The sequence below is a fragment of the Cavia porcellus genome, unplaced genomic scaffold, assembly GCF_034190915.1.
Source record: "Cavia porcellus strain 051 isolate PalLab524CR breed Dunkin Hartley unplaced genomic scaffold, mCavPor4.1 scaffold_6, whole genome shotgun sequence".
NCBI lineage: Eukaryota > Metazoa > Chordata > Mammalia > Rodentia > Caviidae > Cavia > Cavia porcellus.
Genome location: NW_026947489.1, coordinates 76200899 through 76220830, shown reverse-complemented (window position 1 = coordinate 76220830; position 19932 = coordinate 76200899). Strand labels below are relative to the sequence as shown.

The following is a 19932-nucleotide window of genomic DNA, read 5'->3' as shown; positions in this document are numbered from 1 at the left end:
AGTCTTACTATGTAGTTCTGGCTGGCCTTGAACTCACTGTGTGGCTCGGGCTAGCCTCAAACTCGCCCACAATCTTCCTGCCTTAACCTCCTGAGTGCAGGGATTATAGGCATGTGCTATGACACCAGGTCCTTAGATTTGATCTTTAAATGTTACCAAAAAAGAAACATATATATATAACTCTTTGAGAACCATTTCTATATAATGGCTTATTTTCTCTGTGGACTTCTTTTAGGTGATCTCTCTGTGACTTTACATTGAAATGTAAATAATTGGGGCTGGTATGCCCCTGTTATATTGAATTTCATCTTTAAAAAATTTTTTTTTTATTTTAAAGAGAGTAAAATTAAACAGAACAAAACAGATCATAAAAAACAATTTAAGAAACACAGATTTCAAAGCAAGACCACCGGAGATCTTCAGTGTCTATCATATTGTCTCTTGTTTTCTTCCAAATAGTTGTCCACATATTCACATACAGTGAATACATACTGAACAGTATAGTACTAACGTGATCAGAACAGGATGACGGAGGCATTTTAGGTCTTCAAGACCATACAATAGGGAAGTCAACAATGGCTGCCATAACGTCTTTCACTCTCTTTGAAGTATCTGTCCATATCTTTACGTATGTTGAAATTAAACAAAAGAAAATAGACTAATAGCACTCTGAACAGATAATAATAGTATTGCTAGATTTTATTTATAATGCTATAGAATTAGCACTGGGTATCTTAGTGTCTCTTCTTCAGAGCATCTGTTCATTATGTCATGCATTATATAATCTCTTGTAAACTGTTTAGAAGTTCTACACATGTGTGAATCTCTACATGTATACCTATCCTTTCTGTATTATAGGGAAAAGCAGATCAAAACAAGACAACAAAACAAATTCATAGAAAAACATGAAATGCAAAAGACATATAAAACCACAATACTAGGTGATCTACAGTAGTTACTATGATGTCTCTTGTTATTTGCAATAGAATTGTCTGTATCATCATGTATAATATAACAACATAGCACTACATAGCAATATTAATAAAAACGCAACATTGGAGACATTGTAGGACTTCAAAAGCAGTTAATAATCAAATTGGAATGGGTATCCTATTGCATCTTGTCATCTTCAGAGTAGTTGCCTCTACTCTTAGAATTGATACTATCAAGCATACTAAATTTGCATAAAATCAGTCAAGACAAAACCAGCTTCGAATAAAATGTGTAAGTAATACACGGCTTCAGTTTAAGTTAATAGGAAATTAAGGATAGTTACTGTACTATATCCTGCTATTTTGGGATAGCTGTCTGTGTCCTCAAATCTAGTTACAAGTAGACAGACTGGAACAGAATAAAATCAAACTAAACAGAGCGATAAGACTAATGTGGCTTTTAAATCCTGATACACTATTAACAATGTCCTCTGCATTCTCTTTTTAGACAATTCCTCCCCTTTCCCTTTCTCAGGGTGCTTTATACAGTTTGGGTCCCACTAACTCCTTTAGTTTTTAGATTAGGGGGCAACCTGTTATCTCCCTAAGTGGTGCTGAATATTTTTACCCTTGAGATTGATCTTGAGCTGTATTCCTTTACCTACTAAAGCCTCAAGGTTTTCCTTCCTTAGAGCTGAGTAGTTCTCCACTGCACAAAGGTGTCATGACTTTCCAACCTGTCTGCAGCAGGTGGATGAGCTATCCCTATTTCTTTCTGGTTCCCTGTCCCACAGAGCATCGTTTTCTCATCTTTGACTTTCGGTTCATTAACCGTCTTTCAGGTTGATTATATTTCCTATTCAGAGTATCTTGATGGACCCTATCTACTGGTCTATTCTGCCAGAGTTTCTTTTTGCTAGTGTATCAAGGCCATCTATATTTAAGATTATAGCCAACCTTCTCTGCCTCATCTCTGCTATGCTATTTTTCTGCTGTTGATTGTCTACTTACTTTTCTCCTTCCTTCCACTGTCTGCCTGTACATTGAGGCCTCTCTGTCACTGTTGCTGGAGTCGTAGTATTTTTGTCTCTCTCTCTTGGTTCTAGTATTTTTTGTAGGGTTGGATTGGTGGTCACAAGCTTGCCCAGTTTTTCTTTGTCATGAAACCACCTTGTTTCTCCATTAATTTTGAGAGACAGTTTTTCAGGGTACATCAATCTGGGTTGGAGGTTATTTTCTTTCAGGGTTTGGAATACTTCGCTTCAAGCTCTTCTTGATTTGATAGTTTGCGTCAAGAAATCTGTCGTGATTTTGATGGGTTTTCCTTTATAGGTGATCTAGTTTCTTTTCTCTGACAGCTTTTAATATTCTGTTCTTATGAAGATAAATTTCTGGGATCTTGATTATTATATGTCTTTTCCTATGCTTGGGAAGTTTTCCTTAATTATTTCTGTGAATAGCTTTGTAATTCATTGTAATTCCTGCTTCTTCACTTGTGTTTTTTATTCTTAAGTTATAGATCCTCTTGTCATCTTCTAGCCTTCGTATTGTTACTTCCTGGTTTCTTGTTATTTTTAAGGGATCTTTCCTTTACGATCACATATTGTAAATCTATCTTCAAGTTTTGAAAGTCTAACTTTAATTTCTGTCAAGGAATTTTACCAGCTTTCAGTGGTTTTTAATTTCCTGATAATCTCTTTGGATCTGTTTCATGTATTTTAGATTTTGTTTATAGTCTTCATCAAAGGTTTCTCTCCTTTTTCTGTGTTCCTCCATTCTTTCATCTCTGTCTTCTTGAGAGGTGTTTTAGCATTTCTTTTATTATTCTTTTTATATCCTGCCTCACTGGAATTAGAATTTCATTGTTAAGTTCATCTATGAGATCATGAAAGTATTTCTTTATTTCCACTGATGCTGTGGCTGATATTGCATGATTGCTGCCCTCGATCTCTTCTGTACCTACCTCTCCTGGACTTATTTTCCCTGGGTCAGCGGCTGGAGGCTTTTTCTTGTTTCTTTCTTTTGTTATGTTTCTGGTTTCTTTCAGACAGGTATATGGTGGGGGTCTTTCCATATTGCCTACAGTTTTTCTGAAGTGTGCTAGCTAGGGGATTGCTGCCCTCTCCAGTTGATCTGAGGTGCATACAAGGACGATGTGGGCTGGTCCTTCTCCTCTGAATCAGTCAACCAGCAAGTGTCTTCAGCCTGTGCCATGTTGACGTCACAGTTTTGGGACAGTTTCGTCCCTGGCTATTGGGTCCTGACCAGGGACAGGATTCAGCCCAAGCAGATCCCACCAGTCCTCTTTAGGCCAGGGATAGTTAACTGATGCCACTGTGGTTCTGGGTTCAGGCCCGTCCTGCCCAACTCCAATATGTTGTCCAGCCAGTCACTCCCACTGCAGAACCCAATTCCTAGCACTCACCATGGGTTAATGCAGCTCTCCCCATTGGTTCTGCTCCCCATTGTGGCACATCCTCCTATCAAGGACCCTGGGCTTATCAACTCCTGATTTTGGCGTACCACAACTTCAGCACAACCATGAATCCTCCAACTCCAAGGCGTGCCCAGCACAGCCTGGGATTGGCTCCAGTGAGAACATCTGTTTCCAGCCTTTTGTCCACGTTTTTCCTTCCTTCCTTTCTTTCTTTTTGTTTTTCTTTTTCCTCAGTTTCTTCCTGGTCATGAGAATCCCTCTCCTTTCGTCTGGTCTTCTCCATGGTGTTAAATTCTAACATCTGAGGTGTTTTTCTCAGAGAGGCTCTCTGCCCTGCTACCTATCAAACTACTGTCTTCAGACCAATCCCAAATTTCATTATGTTTATACTTACACTTGATTGTTAGAATAAAACTTTACTGACCAGTTTAGCTCAGAGAACATATAGTACCTTCTTCCCAGCATGCCTAGAAAGATTTTGTTAGATTTATTATATGTGTTTAATTTTGAAATTTTCATTCCTCTATATATTTTACTTTGTAATTTTGTTGATTTAGGCAGCTCCTTAATAATATTCTTGATGATAGTCATGTAAGTGTAAATTGTTTATTTTGCCAGCTACTGCGTGAAGACATTCACAGGACACAGAGAATGGGTACGTATGGTGCGGCCCAATCAGGATGGCACTCTGATAGCCAGCTGTTCTAATGACCAAACTGTTCGCGTATGGGTCGTAGCAACAAAGGAATGTAAGGCTGAGCTTCGAGAACATGAGCATGTGGTAGAATGCATTTCCTGGGCTCCAGAAAGCTCGTATTCTTCCATCTCTGAAGCAACAGGATCTGAGGTATGGTGTGCTTTGTCATTTCCTGATTTTGTTGCTAATACTTTAAAATCCTAGGTAACTTTTCTGACTCTCAGTTTTAAGACTGTTAATATATTTAAGAATATGCATCCTAGAATTCTGAATCTTGAAACTGTTACTCTTTGATGTAATTGTATATATTATTTTTTAACCAATGATAATTACTGCTATCAGCTGACTTAATTTAATGGGTTTAGGGATGGGAATTCTGCTGAACAAAAAACCAACATTTAAATTGCCATATTTATAAGAATAAAGCAATGCAAAGTAAGCCAGTAGAACATAAAGTTATCTTTTAGGATAACCTTAAATGAGTATAATTATTTTATTTTTGAATTTATAATGAAATACATTTCAGTATTTATGTTTTAACTGAAGGCTTTAATTTGGAAGCTTATAATACTCTTTTTTTTTTTTTTTTTTTTTGTCTTTTTTGAGATGGGGTCTCGCTATGCATTTCCAGCTGGACTTGAGCTCACTTTGTAGCCCAGGCTAGTCTTGAACTCCCAATGATCCTCCCCTGTCAGCTTCCCGAGTGCTGGGATTACAGGTGTGAGCCACCACACCCAGCTCAGCTTATAATACTCTTGATTTTAAAAGTACTAGTTGAGAGCCAGACATGGTGGTACATGCTCATAATCCCAGCACTCAGGAGGTTGAGGCTAGAGGATGCTGTGAGTTTAAGGCCAGCCTGAACTGCTTAGCAAGGTCCTGCCTCAAAAAGACCAAAAAAAAAGTATTAACTGAGTCTGGAGTTGTCATGTTTCCTTGATTATTCATTTGTATTCTTCATCATTTCATTCTTTATGTTTAAGAACTTTATTTGAATATTGTATTCTACTTTTCATCATTTCAGTCTTTATGTTTAAGAACTTTATTTGAATATTGTAGTCTACTTTGGCTGGCCCATTACATTTTAGGATTCTTTATACTGCCCCCTGGTGGTTGTTATTTGCCATGTCATAAAATTTTATCCTGGTTGAACTTTGTATGAAAACTCAGTTTTAGATAGTTTTTAAATCCTTTTTGATTACAGAATTGGGGCTTGGGATCAAACATAAAGCTTTGTATGTACAGGCAAGCACTCTAACATTGAGCTGCACCCGCAATCCTGATTACAAAGTTTTAAACAATAAATCTGTGATGTATTAGTGTTATCTGGGACCTTCATATGTAGCCTAAAAGTCATGGTAGTCTAAAATAGCCTATACAGTGTCAAAAGGCTTGTGTATTTCAATAGTTAAAAGTGGTATATTTTAAAAAATTGGAAATGAATCCTAATAGAGGTCATTTAAAATTCTTAACCAACTTCTTACATGGAAAAATTATTTGTTTCCTTTAGACAAAAAAAAGCGGCAAGCCTGGGCCGTTCTTGCTGTCTGGATCTAGAGACAAAACTATTAAGATGTGGGACGTCAGTACTGGCATGTGCCTTATGACTCTTGTAAGTTTAGATCTCATTGGTTTTTTGTTTGTTCATTTTATGCATCTTCACGATTTCTGTACCTTTATGGATTTGATGCTTTTTGATATCTTATTAAATAAACTGTTCTGGGCTCTTATAAAAATGCTTTTCTTTAAACTTTAGTCTTTACTATAATGATATAAAAGTTAGTTGTATAGAGCGTCATTTTATATAAAGAATCAAGAGAGCCATTGGTAGGGAGATCAGAGCCCACTGTATCTTTAAAAAAAACTGTGTTTAATTGGAAAGAGCCAGGCATGGTGGCACATACCTGTAATCCCAGCACTCTGGGAGGCTGAGGCAGAAGGATCACTGTGAATTCAAGGCCAGCCTGAACTGCATAGTGAGACCCTATCTTAAGGTGAGTGCAAAAAATTGGTATCTCTCTGGAGGAAAAGCTTTCGTTTGGACTTACTTAGGTTTGAAGATATTTATTGTCTGTTTCACTGTATTTATATGAGTTTTTGTTACCTCTTTTGTTCATGTGATCTAATGTATTTGGTTTATTTTATCAGGATAAAATTATTTATTCTAACTTTATGGTTTAGAAATAGTTATTTCGGGGCTGGGGATTTACCTCAGTGGCATAAGCGCCTGCCTTGCAAGCAGGCAGTTGTGAGTTCGATCCCTGGTACCGATAAAAATGAAAAAGACAAAAAAAAAAAATACTTATTTCAATTTAGGAACATTGTGTTTCCATATGAGATTATCCAAATGTTAATAAGGAATTCTAAGTATTTTGGCTTATATAAGGGAATTCCAAAAGAATCTATAGATATATCACTATTATAATAGCAATTTTTATAATTTGGTGACAGGTTTGTTTAGAGGTTCTTTGGGTGCTAATCATACATGGAAGTGACTAAGTATAACAGACATATAGCAGCATTGTCAAGAATCTGTTAGAAGCGTTATTAAGCATTGACTCTTGGCAAGTTGTAGTGGCACATGTCCATAGTTCTAGCATTCTCAGAGACTGAGGCAGGAAGATTGCAAGTTTGAACCCAGTCTGGGCAAATTAGCTGTTTAGTGAGATTCTCTCAAAATGTGTTTTTTGTTTTTTGTTTTTGTTTTTTTGTTTTTAAAGGTTGGGGGTAGAGAGGAGACTATTTGATTCAGTAGGAAGACTCTGGGTTCAATCTCCAGTACCACAAAAAAAAATTTTTTTTTAAAAAGAATTGATCCCTAGTTTTCTGAGCTGAGTTCTGTTATACAATGCTGCTGTTAAAAAACTAGGTCTATATTTAAAATTAGATAGTACACTCTACCATCAGTAAATATGAAGGTCATCATGAATTGCCCCAGATTATTTCTAGCTGCTGTTTTTCAGTTAAAGGGGAAAGTGTTCTTTTCCTGCATTATTTTGAGGTGGCCAAAGAAATATGGTGTGATTGGGGCTGGGGATTTAGCTCAGCGGCATAAGCACCTGCCTTGCAAGCAGGCGGTCGTGAGTTCGATCCCCGGTACCGATAAAAACAAGACAGAAAAAAAAAAAAAAAAGAAAGAAATATGGTGTGATTTGGGGAACAGGGCTGTGGTACTGTGTGTATCTGAGCTACATCCCTAGCCCTGTCTATTTTTTGAGACATGGTTTTGCTAAAGTTGCCCAGGCTGGTTGCCAACTTGCAGTCTTCCTGCCTCAGCTTCCTAGAGTGGTATGACTACACGTACATAGCACTACACCCAGCTGTGATTTGTTTTCTTATAGAGGCTGCTACTAGCGGGTGACTTTTATAGGTCGCTGTAAAAGATCAAAGAGTTCTGTTTTGTTTTTAATTAATTGAATTTATTGGTACATTTTAGGTATACATAATGATCACATTTCTTACTTGTTTTGTGTTTTGAGACAGGATCTCACTATGTAGTTCAGGCTATAAACAAGCACAGGGGCAAAGTAAACCAAGACAAAAGACTTTCCTCCTAGATCTTGTTTTTTAGTTTTTGGTACCAGGGATGAAATCACGACCACGTGCTTGCAAGCAGGCGCTTATACTGCTTCGCTAAATCCCCAGCCCCTAGACCTTGTTTTTAAAGCAGGGCATGGTAGCACATGCTTGTAATCCCAGCACTTGGAAGGCCACAGCAGGGAATCACTGTGAGCTCAAGGCCAGCTGGGACTATATAATAAATTCAGATGTAGACTGAAGTAAATAAATAGCAAGAACTTACCCCCCCCCCAAAAAAAAACCCATAAATAAATATTAGTTCTGTTATATTACTTTTACAAAAGTATTGTATTCAGCCAGGTGGTACATTCCTGTCTTAGCACTCAGGGTCTGAGACAGAAGTATTGCCAAGAATTCAAGGACCAGCCTGAACTACATAGCAAAGTTCAGTCTCAGAGAAACAAACAAACAAACAAACAAAAAAAGGCCTCCCCTAAAGTAATCATTTCTATTACAAGAAAATTGAAAAATGTACAGAAAAGCTGAAAAATAAAAGTCATCCTCAGATAATGCTGCCTTATGTTTTTTTATTGTTAAAGCTGTACTGCAGACCAAAGGGCCCCCCCCCCATCTATTTTATTTCAAAGAGGAAAAAAAAGAAAAAAATTCAAAGCACATTGATCGGGGGGCAACAGTGATACAGTGGTACACATACATTGCACATTGTCATTCCCAAATCATTCACCCACAGCACCAGACATCTGCATTCAGTTACCCTATCAGTAGCAGCACAAATCTTTCTCTTCAGTGAACTCAGAGAAATTAGTAGTATGACTAAACTTTTTATATACATATATATACCTATACATAAATTTCTTTCAACTTCTCATACTAGTGATGCAATATGTTTATGCAGGTATCTTATTCTACTTAGGAGTATTGTCTTAAAATTGTATCCATCTACCTATAAAAGTCTCCCGTTTATCCTTCTTTATGGCTATAGTACTCAGTGCACTGTATAAAAATTCACCTTTTAAATCTATTCTTCAGTTGATGGGCATTTAGGTTATTTCCAAGGCATAGCTATTATAAGTTGCACTGCTATAAACATGGGTGTACATATGTCACTGTGATATAATGTTTTTAATTCTTCTGGGAGGATATCCAGAAGAGGAATAGTTGGGTCAAATGGGACCCCTAGTCCTAGTTTTTTGAGGAATCCCCACAGTAGTTGTACCAATCTACACTCCCACCAGCTAAAGGTGAAAAAGGATTCCTTTTTCCTCAGAGCCCCTTCAGCATTTATTATTGCTTGATTTTTTGGTAATAGCCATTCTTTTTGGGGTGAGGTGGTATTTCAGTGTTGTTTTAATTTGCATCTCTTGGATGACCAGTGATGTTGAACAGTTTTTCACATGTTTATTTGTTGTTTATATTTCTTCCTCTGAGAAGTGTGTGTTCATCTCCGATGCCCATTTTTGGATTGGGTCTTTAAATCTGGGAGGACTGATTTTTTTTTTTTTTTTAAGTTCTTTATATGTTCTTGATAGTAATCCTTTGAGGAACAGTTGGCAAACATTTTCTCCCATGTTGTAGGTTGTCTCTCCACTCTCTTGGTGCAAAAACTTCTCGATAGGATGAGATTCCCTTTGTTGATTCTTTGTGATAGTTCCTGTGCAAACGGGGTTTTGTTCATAAAGTCTTTGCCTACACCATTGTCTTTAAGAGTTTTACCTACTCTATGTTCCAACAGATTTAATGTTTTTTGTTTTAGTATTAAGACCTTTGATCCATTCTGATTTTAGTTTAGTACATAGTGAAAGATAGGAGACCAGTTTTAATCTTTGGCATGTGTAGAGCCAGTTTTTCCAGCACCATTTATTAAAGAAGCTGTCTTTCTTCCAGTGAATGTGTTTGGCACCTTTGTCAAAGATAAGGTGCAATCATGCTGCCTTACTTTTCAAGTATAATTTTTTTTCTCACTTTCTCTTCTCCTTCCTTCCCTCCCTCCCTTACCTTCAGTTTTTGTTTTGTTTTTTTGAGGCAGGATCTCGCTTTGTAGTGCAGGCTGGCCTTGAACTTGCTTATATAGCCCAGGCTGACATGAAACTCAACTGTGATCTTTCTTGCATCAGCCTCCCGAGTGCTGGGATTATAGGTGTGCACCACCATGCCCAGCTCAAGTAGACTTGAGCTTACCTGTATAACTTTATGAATGACATTCTATATTTGCATTGTTTAATAAGCTAGGTACTAGCTACATGCAGAGATTAAGCTCTTGAAATGAGACTAGTGTCAAGAACTGAATTGTGTTAACTTTAGTAGTTTATATTTAAACAGACACACATAGCTGACTACCCTTTTGAGTTACACTGTTCTAAACATTTTATCTTTTTGTGAAAATTAACACATACATTTCCTATGACATAGACATTTCATATGTATTAGAAAGAATATGATGTTTGCTCCACATGTCACCAGCTACTTATACATATGCTTGTTAAATAATTTGGGCCTGTCCCTTTTTCTTTTTTTGAGACAAGATCTCTCTATGCAGTTCAGGCTGGTCTTGAGCTCACTTTGTGACCCAGGCTGCTTTTTCAGCAATCCTCCTGTCTCAGCCTCCCAAGCGTGCCACCACACCTGGCTTTGTTCTCATTTCTGAGTAAATTGCAAGAAATGGAACTGCTGGGACTAAGGATTGAACCCTGTACTAGGCAAGCACTTTTCTACTGAACTACATCCTAGCCCTTCTAAAAAAAAGCTTTTTGGTGTTTTGTTTGTTTGTTTTTGGTGCCAGAAATTGAACTCAGGACCTTTCACTTGCCAGGCAGACACTGTGCTGCTGAGCTATATCTCTGGCCCCAAAAAATTTTTCAGTGTTTTAAGATGTTACCTTGCTTAGTTATTTAGGATAGCCTTGAGTTTATGATCCGCCTGCCATAGCATTTTGAGTGCCTAGATTGTGCTATGGCATCTGTATATGCTTCTTTTTTAAATGGTGAATGTTTACATTTTGAAATTTATTATAATAAAAGACACATTGCCATTTTTCCCTCACAGTATTCCCCATTCATCCATCTGTCCATTCCCAGAATGTCTTACCGAGGACCTACTACAAGACCATGCCCCGAAGTTGCCTCCGGCTCTTTCCCTTCCTCTTCCCCACTTATCTCCCTATCTCTCTCCCCTTACCCTACAGATACTGCTTGCACACAGCAGGTGCAGCAGGCACAGCCCTTAGGACAGGGTCATCTTAGCTCACAGCCCAGCGTGCTTATTGTGTCATTCCTATTGGCACCTATATGTGTTTACATGCATGTTTTATGTTAAGAGCAGTGTCTTCCAGGTGTGGTGGCCCATGCCTATAATCTCAACAGCTGGGAGGCTGGGGCAGGATCACCCTGAGTTTGAGAGCAGTCTTGGTTACCATAGTGAGTTCAAGGCTAGCCTGAACTTTTTAGTGAGATCCTGGTTACCATAGTGAGTTCAAGGCTAGCCTGAACTTTTTAGTGAGACCCTGTCTCAAAACAACAAAAAAATTCAAAAATAAATGAGTAAAGAGCAGAGCTTAGCTGCCTGCAATGGCTCATGTCTATAATTCCAGCTACTTTTGAAACTGAAGTAGGAGAATTTCAAATTGAAGACCTGGCTGGCCTTGATCTCCTGGTGGTTCTTCTGCTTCAGCCTCCTAAATGCTGGAATTACAGGCACGCATCGCCATGCCTGGGTCATTTTTCTTTAATGGCAGAATCTCAATTTGTATTCCAGGCTCGACTCAAACTTGCATTCCTCCTGCCTCAGCCTCCTAAGTGCTTGGATTATGAGTGTGCAACCATGCATTTCTCTCCCCTCCCGCCTCCCCCTCACTTTCCCCTGTCTTCCTCCCCTTCCACCCCTCTACTCCACTTCCTCATGTTGAGATTACAGGCCACTGTATCCACTTGGGCTACATTTTTAATTCATGTGTTCCCCTTGTTTTGATTCAGTGGTGGCACATTCCTGAAATTATAAAGCCTTTTTTAAATGTAAAAATTCATTCCTTTTTTAAAAAACAAAATCAGTACTAGGGATTGAACCTAGAGCCTTTGACCTACATTTCCAATCTTTTTTTATTTTTTTAGGTCACTAAATTGCCCTGGCTGGGCTCAGACTTGCTTCCTTCAGCCTCCCAGAGTACTGGGATTATGGGCATGTACACCACACAGGACTTGTTCAGTATTTTCACTTGGAAGATTTTTGTTGACTTGCTCTTTTGGAGATAACATTTTTGTGATGAGAATACTTAACAGGAGATCTCTACTTTTTTTGTTTTGCTTTTTGGTTCTAGCAGTCAAGCTCATCTCTTTGCATTGTAGAGAATACTGGTGTCTATAGTCCTCATGTAGTAACATTGTTTCATAAATATTAAACAGTTTATGAATTTACTAAGTCACATACTTTCTTTATCTTTAAGGTGGGTCATGATAACTGGGTACGTGGAGTTCTGTTCCATTCTGGGGGGAAGTTTATTTTGAGTTGTGCTGATGACAAGACTCTACGTGTATGGGATTACAAGAACAAGCGATGCATGAAGACTCTTAATGCGCATGAACACTTTGTTACCTCCTTGGGTATGTATGCCATTATGAGGTTTCTGAACTGTTACATTTGGAGTGTGAAATGTAACTGAGGTGTGGGTACCCTTGCAAAGTTTTCTGGGTAAGAGATGACCATGGGAACAGAAATGATAAGGGAATAGTAGAGATGGCAGGTTAAAAACTTAGTGAATTCCTGCCAATTGCTGTAAATTCCTCTTTCCATCATTAACCATATAATAAAAGAATTCTACTTTCTCCATCATACAACACTGGTTTTGGACAATAGAACTGTGAAAAGGATGCTTACCTTTCTAAATGGCAAGTTTTTCTCCCCTGCTAGTTTGTAAATTTCTCAAAAGAAATCTTAAACTTTTCCTTTGGCAAGTATCCTACCATATATTAGGAATTCAAGGACTTGTACTGAAATTAGTAAATCTAGACTTGAATCTGGAATTTAAGATAGTGACTATAGTAAGGAGTGATGGACCAGATAATGTTGAGATGAAGCCTAAGTAATGGCTGTCTTCATGCCTCAGGACTATTTCAAGGGTTAAAGGGGAACATAAATAGTAGTATTGAGACTGGAACAGTTAGTATTCAGTAAATAAATACACTGAGACTGTCTTTAATGATTCAGGCTCCCATTCACTAGGTGTTTTTATTGAGGTATTGACATAGGGCTTCATCATTACCAGCTTCCCCAGCTTAGTGGTAAGCTTTGTACTTTCTTGGGGGTATGGATGTGTGTGTGTACAGAAAAACACTGATAATCTTAACACTTGGATTTGCTCATTGTAGCTTAGTTATAATTACACCTGGCTTAATCTGCATTGAGAATGAACCTTTTCTTTCTCTTACAGATTTCCACAAGACAGCCCCTTACGTGGTTACTGGCAGTGTAGATCAAACAGTGAAGGTGTGGGAGTGCCGTTGAGTGAGTCTCATTCGGCCCCTACTTCTTTTTCCTCTGGATGCACTCTGATGATACCATGATTACCCCATTGAGCTCTGTTTAAATAAATATTGTCCTTTCATGTAAATTATTCTGGATGTAGATTGAGCTTATTAAATGTTACACACAAAGTATTCATGCATGGTGAATCCAAATTGTATACTGTAAATTTACATACGTTGTCTAGAAGTACCATAGGGTTTAAAAACCTGGGCTGGCATTGGTCACACCAGGCCTACAAGGGCAGAAGTTGAATAAATTGAACTAGGGCACTAAACTGAATAGCTGACGGTGTCACTTTATGTTGGATCATTAATTCCTGTTTTTCTTTCTGCTATCTGTTGGTGCCTGACTTGATGGCCTCATTCCTGGGAAAGTGGTTGGTTATTAGGGCTTTTTCTGAAATGTGTATCTATGTAACATCACTTAAGTGTGCTTAATAAATCTTTAAGGATGTTAGACAATAAGGCTACAATTCAGAATTTTCTGAACCATCTATGTTATGGGGACTACACCTTGGAATTTTGTCATGACCCATTTGCCAAATCAATAGGACATGTTTGTTTTGGCAGCCTGTCAAGCAAAGGCTAGTGGTATATTTATGTAAGAAAATGATTGTAAATCTCAGCAGCTAATAGCAAATCATTTCTTTCATTTGGGTCTTAATGCTTTGTAAACAGGTTGAAAACACTGTCCTACTCTAAGCTTCTGTTTTCCACACTAGACATACTTCTAGTTGTATTCTCCATACTATTAGACTGTATAGTGATGTGACTTCCACGTAGAATTTAATCTTCCCAATTGAGTGTCATGGTACAAATCACTATTTTTAATGTTTTTTAGGGATGTGCAATGTGCATTACATAATGACAGAAATACTGAAAAGTTTGTTTGCCCACTTTAAAGGAGTGCAAGAAATAGAGAAGTTTTGTTTTTCAACATCAATCTGATAAAAATTTGAACTGTTTCATATACAAGTTTTAAAAATGACAGGGTTTAATGGAGCGTGCATAAAAATGTACTGTTTTCACCTTTTGTTTATATGTAAATGTTTATAAGTATATGGGCCTATCTATAAATGGATAACTGTATATGGCACACATACAACCTCCATATCTGTGGGTGTTAGGTTTTGAAGAAGTGCTAAAACGTACAAGTAGAATAAATGTTGCTGTGGAACACCACAACCATGCTTTAGAACAAACCCTTTTTGATCCTAATGCTTCTGAAAACTATGTCTGACTGTGGGGATTTTTCCCAGCTAAAGGAAAACCACTTCCTTTGTCCCCCTACCCTTCCAGTGTGACCATTTAGCATTTTACACATCCCTGATATATTGTATATTTTGATCCAAAGTTACTAAAAGTAGGTTTAAGAGAATTTTTATCCATGCCTTTTGGAACTCTATTCAGTTGTTGGGTGTTAATAATAAAGAATCCCATTGCTTAACTAATGAATAAATTTTTTGTTTGTTTTTAAAAGAAAATCATTTAAAAAGTTAAAACAATGAAGTAACGATGACAATTTAACAATTTTTTTCTGAATTACATTTTACTCATTTATGTGTAATACATGATTTTTTAAAATGTCCTGTTTAGTGTGTAATGGAAATTTGGTTTCTGAAAAAGACAAAGGGTGCGAGTTAATGTCCTGTAGATAGACACACAGAGAATAGGCCATATATTAACTAGAAGCTGCTTAATGTCTAGCTGGTATCTTTTTATTTCTTTGCTTGTTTTTAAAATTCCTGAGAGATGTCTCTTGAAAGAATTGTTTTGAGAACTAACGGCTATTTTTGAGGACTAAAATTACATCTTAAGCTAATTTCTTAAATATAGTAGGTTAATTTTCAGGACAGTATTGCCTCACAGCCCTGCTTATATCGAGAAGTCTTTTACCCCCTAGCTGTTCTGACTGGGTTTTTCTACAGAAGTTACGGAAAACATCTTTGTTGTTGTTTGCTGCTATTTCCTTTCCTATTTTAAGAAATACAAACACACAGAAATGGTGCATCTTAACATTTGTTTGTACATGTATAAATGTCTTATTTTAATTCATTTTTAGCATGTAGCAACATGAAGTGTTTAAGGGTAAGCCACAACATCTAGAAATCACTCAGATATAAACAATTAAGGAAAAATGGTACTGGTGTAGAGGAAACCAAGGTGCTGTTCGCTGGGTTTGTTCCCCTGCAGCACACAGTGATAGTCCTCAAAGGAGGAGAAACAGTTACTCTATAAACAAAGTTACCTTTACTTGAGAGGTTGCCACGCCTGCTGCTGCTTAGTTACCAGACATCCTCCACTTAAGCAGCGGAACATTGAATCTCAGGGATGGTCCACAACTGGATCCAAATGTGATGAGCCCTGTTTGAATAATGAAGGGGGGTGGGGGAGAGCAGTCCATCTATAATCTGGAATCAGATTTGCAGAGATTTCTTGCACTGTTGTTTGACACTGCCCTGTTGATGCCCTTGCTTACTCTGTGTAGTTTTCTGTCTGCTGTCTAACCCTGTGCCTTGCCTGGAATAAGGACAATGATGAGGCTACTAGTTTCGATTATAAGTAGAGGTCTTACATTAATTGGTTTAAAGGTTCACTGCTGCTTTTTCTAATTGGCCACTTAATAAGAAATAAAAAGGTGATAGAATTGCATCCTCAGATGATTATTGACTTTTTGTGTGAAAACAGACATTCCAGTGCCACCCTAATACTACATACCCAAAAAATCCTAGCTGCACTCTGGAGAGTGCCAGCCTCGGAAACTGGCATAGACATCACTTGGAGAATAGTTGCTTTTGACATGGCATCTTGCACTTTAGGAGACTTCAGACTGTCCCATTTTGTCTGTGTGGTGTGACCAATGGTGTGCCCAGAGCACTACCCAAAATCACTAGTGTTAGCAAGTTGTCCCGGGCTGTGGAGCGTGCACTGTAGTCCTTTGGAAGCTTTGGCTCTAGATTCATCAAGCCCAGTCTCCTGTCAGCGCCCTGCTCTCCTGTTTGCCTCTTTTTGTTTCTGTGTGAACTTCCAGGTAATATCACTCATCAAATAGTTCTTTTTCTTTAATTTAAGGAAACCTATTTAAAAATAAAGGATATTTTGTAGACAGTGGTGGCTTGATGATCCTTAAGCCACTGAAGTTAAAATTGAAGGAAAAGGCACTTGAAATGGTTACTCTTTCTGTCCAGCTGTATATAAGTCCAATGTGTTAATTAATCTAGGTGATGCAAAGAATCTCCTGATAAAGAAGCGACATGTACAAAATTGGTGGGAAAAGGTTTTGGTTTTTTTTTCCCCCCAGTGGGGTGGGGTGGGGCAAGCTAGATTTACAGGTCACAGCTGACCTGTACTGGCCTTTTGATCTTTCCAGTATATCATGTAAGTAGCTGCTTTCTTGTCCTGCCTATCCTTCAGGCATCCCTAGAGCTCACTCTGAAGATGTTAGAAATAAAATCTTCGAGTTAGAAGTTGATCCTGACACTGACATGAAGGCAAGCATTGATTTCACATGAATGTTGCAGAGATGGTAATTGGAGAGGACAGTTCCCCCAGACTGTAAGAGTTATCTGAAGATATTGACACAATTTTAAAAATCAGTAAAGGAATGTATATAATATTGCTCTTGTGTTTTACAGTAAGATTTGTTGCTCTCAGACTGTGTAAAACAAAATTTATTCATGTTTTCTGCATATTAAAAAATCCTATTGTACCAATTGGTAAACTATTAAATGCCTATAAAACTAGATGTGATTTTTTTTCGTCTTCTTGTGTAAATTAAGTCAGTAGGAAATGGGACTGTGTTCAACAGCTGCCACAGGGCAAGACAAGTTGGTGGCATGGAAGGATCTTTAGATCAGCCAGCAGCACCTTGGCAGTCTTCTGCCCTCCCACTGTTTGGAGGACACAGCCCTGCAGGCTGCCCTGGGGGTTTGCACTGAGTTATAGTCCTACGTTCTTCACCTGCACATTTTGATGGTGACCGTTGCTGTGACTGGACAGCTGAAACCAACGATGGCCTGGTGGGCTTGACCCCCCTCTGCAAAGAGACCTTGCCCATAGAGCCCTACCTTCTGTTACGGAAGGATTTCATCTGGCCCCCTTGTCCAGAGGGTTGTGAAGATCTAAGGATTGTTTTCAAGTTTGGTTGAGCTGAACCAAGGTAATACCCCAGGCTGCAGCTGTCCTTCAGTGTCTCCAGGGTGCCCATAAAATTTCTAGCCTTTTAAAATCATTGGTGGCTCTTTTTTAGAATCCAGCTGTTTTCATGCCTCCCTGTGAGAGTAGCTTATGGTAAAAGAAGCTGGGCTTTTGAGCAACAAAGCAACTTGCCTGAAATTAGCCTGAATTTTGTAGCTTTTTTTCCCCCCTGTTGGGCTGCTTTTCTCCCCCTCCCCCAGGGTAAGAGGGAATGTTAGGCCTGACCACTTAGGATAGAGTTGTATCTTCAGTTTCACCATCCTGAAATGTTGTGAAGGATTCAAATCTCAGTAGTGCTTCACATGCAGTCCTTCTGGGATTCATGGCCATGCCTGTCCATATTGGGGTGAGGGACAGAAAAATGGAACTAAGTGCTGCCTTGTGGGTGTTAAGGCTCCATCCCTGCTAAGTCTGGTGGAAACTGATGTGTGCAGACAGTTCACAATCTGGCATAACTACAGTCCTCTGGGACCAACTGTACCACCACCTCTAGCATCAGATCACCTGGGATTTTGTCAAGAGCACAAATTTTAGGACCTCACCTCATAGGACAGAATCCTGCAATCTCTTAATGTCTTATAAATATGAGGGCTTGTTAGCAAACCCCTGATCTATGATTTAACTTTTCACTAAAGAAATTAGAGCAGAAGTTGCCCACAGCTGGGATTTGAACTCGGGTCTCTTTCAGACTCACCACTCCTTTTGAATACTTGGAAGGCCAGTCCCACTCCCTTGGCCCTCCCAGTGAACTTGAAGGTGGAAGACCTAGAGACATTTTGAGTCCCTGTTTGGTACCAACATTTAGGGTAGGTAGTGCATTTCATGGACAGGAAAAGCTTTACAGGAGGCAGGGCCAACATGCCAGGCATATTGTGCCTTTATGTAAAGGTGAGATGGGACTTGAAATGTTTTTCTTTTACCCAGTTCTACTTGTGTAATTAGTAAGATGTGAGGACACTGTAACACCTTTTAAAAAATTCTTGGACCAGCCTGGCATGGTAGTACACACCTGTAATCCCAATACTCGGGGAGGCTGAGGCAGGAAGATCATTGCAAGTCTGAGACTAGCTTGGGCTACAGTGAGCTCAAGGTCAGCCTGAACTGCATAGCGAGATCCTAACCCAAAAGACCAACAAAACTTGGACCATTTTGATAATACAGGGAAAATGTCCTACCACTTCTAATCCTCTGAATCACCAACCCGCACCATTCCTCTCTCACTTTGGGAAGCTGGGAATGGACAAGTTAAAAAATGTTGCCCAAACTTGCTTATTTGGGAGAAATGTGAATTGATTTGTATGAAGTGACCATCTGCAGGGCATCTATGTGTGATCCCTGTTTTAAATCATTGGATAATCCCCCATCACTTTCACTTTACACTTCCTGGTATTTCACTTTACACTGATTTGATTTGGTAGTTTATAGCTCTCAGAAAGGAAATCCTGAGACCCCAGTAGGACACTTGATCCTCAGCCACAGCCTCCATGGAGTCCTCACCATTAAGTTTCACTGGGTGTGGTGGCACACCTGTAAGCCCAAAACTCAGGAGGTTTGAGGTCAGCCTGGGCTATGCAGTCGTTTCAAGGCCAGCCTAAACTACCAAAGGAGACTTTCAGAAACGCTACACACACACAGGTAAGAATGTAATAGGCAAGTTGGCTCCTCCCCTCTGTGGTGCTGGGATCTAACCCAAGCTGGGCAAGTGCATCACTGTGTGCACTCCCACCCTGAAATACTGTTTGAATTACTAAAGTGGCACATATGTAAGAGAAATCAAAACGGGAGAAAACTGAAAATAATTTAAAAGGCAAAGCTGGAGATGCTGCTGACACAAGCTAGTTGTCCCTAAGGTTAGATGCCCATCCAAATAGCCAGAAACTAGCAGATGCCAGGTCTCATGCTAAAGTTTCTGGATAGCACTATTTGCCTTTTATTAAAAAGATGAAATCTTACTTAAGAGAAGGATAAAGGGCTGACTTTCTACCTGTAGTCTCAATTTCTTTATAAAACTGCTTCTTGTTAGCTGGTTGTCACAAGTCTGCCAGCACTAATACACATAAAGGAAGCAGGAAAAACTGGCCTCTCAGGTGATCCATAGGCACAATGGTAATTAAACCCCAGGCATTCTTAGCTTTACATGGCATCCCATGCCCAGAAGTGCTCCGGAACATGGGACATGTTCACTGGATGTGGGCAAAGGAAAACAAGTTTAAAGCACAACCTTGAAACTGTCAAGAGAACTTGGGGACACGAAGGAGGCTTAAGATTAAAGTACTGTTATCCTTAGTTGTCACTTAAAACCAAGGTCAGAGACACCTTTCCCCATGCTGCTCTAGGAAACTAGGGTATTTCTCCCCAGTGTATGTGAGGCGCACAGGACTCTCCAAGCATTCCAAAGCATGGGAAGAGGGAGCAGCTCAGTGGTGGCAATCGAAGTCCATCCCCAGTACCACCCAAAGTGGTCAGCGCCCGGGAGAGGATGGCTGCACATGAGGCTGACTTCCCTATCCTTAGGCTCTGTCCACAAGCTCCGTCCCATGTCACAAGTGTGCTGTGCATGCCCAGCTCGCTGGGCTCCTATTGCCCACAGTGCACTGGCCCTCCACCGCTGGCTCT

General features: G+C 39.1%; 1 protein-coding gene across 4 annotated transcripts in view; it reads left to right on the top strand.

The window, feature by feature from the left end:
• The window catches only part of Pafah1b1 (platelet activating factor acetylhydrolase 1b regulatory subunit 1), an 84464-nt gene extending 67602 nt beyond the window's left edge, over window positions 1-16862 (top strand). For all 4 annotated transcript variants that reach the window (XM_013152231.3, XM_003469673.5, XM_023565027.2 and 1 more), the window contains exons 8-11: window positions 3988-4216; window positions 5577-5678; window positions 12042-12198; window positions 13026-16862. In XM_013152231.3, coding sequence (XP_013007685.1) covers window positions 3988-4216; window positions 5577-5678; window positions 12042-12198; window positions 13026-13099 — 562 coding nt within the window. In that variant the 3' untranslated portion in view covers window positions 13100-16862. The remainder of the gene's footprint in view (window positions 1-3987; window positions 4217-5576; window positions 5679-12041; window positions 12199-13025) is intronic.
• The last annotated feature ends 3070 nt before the right edge of the window (window positions 16863-19932 follow it).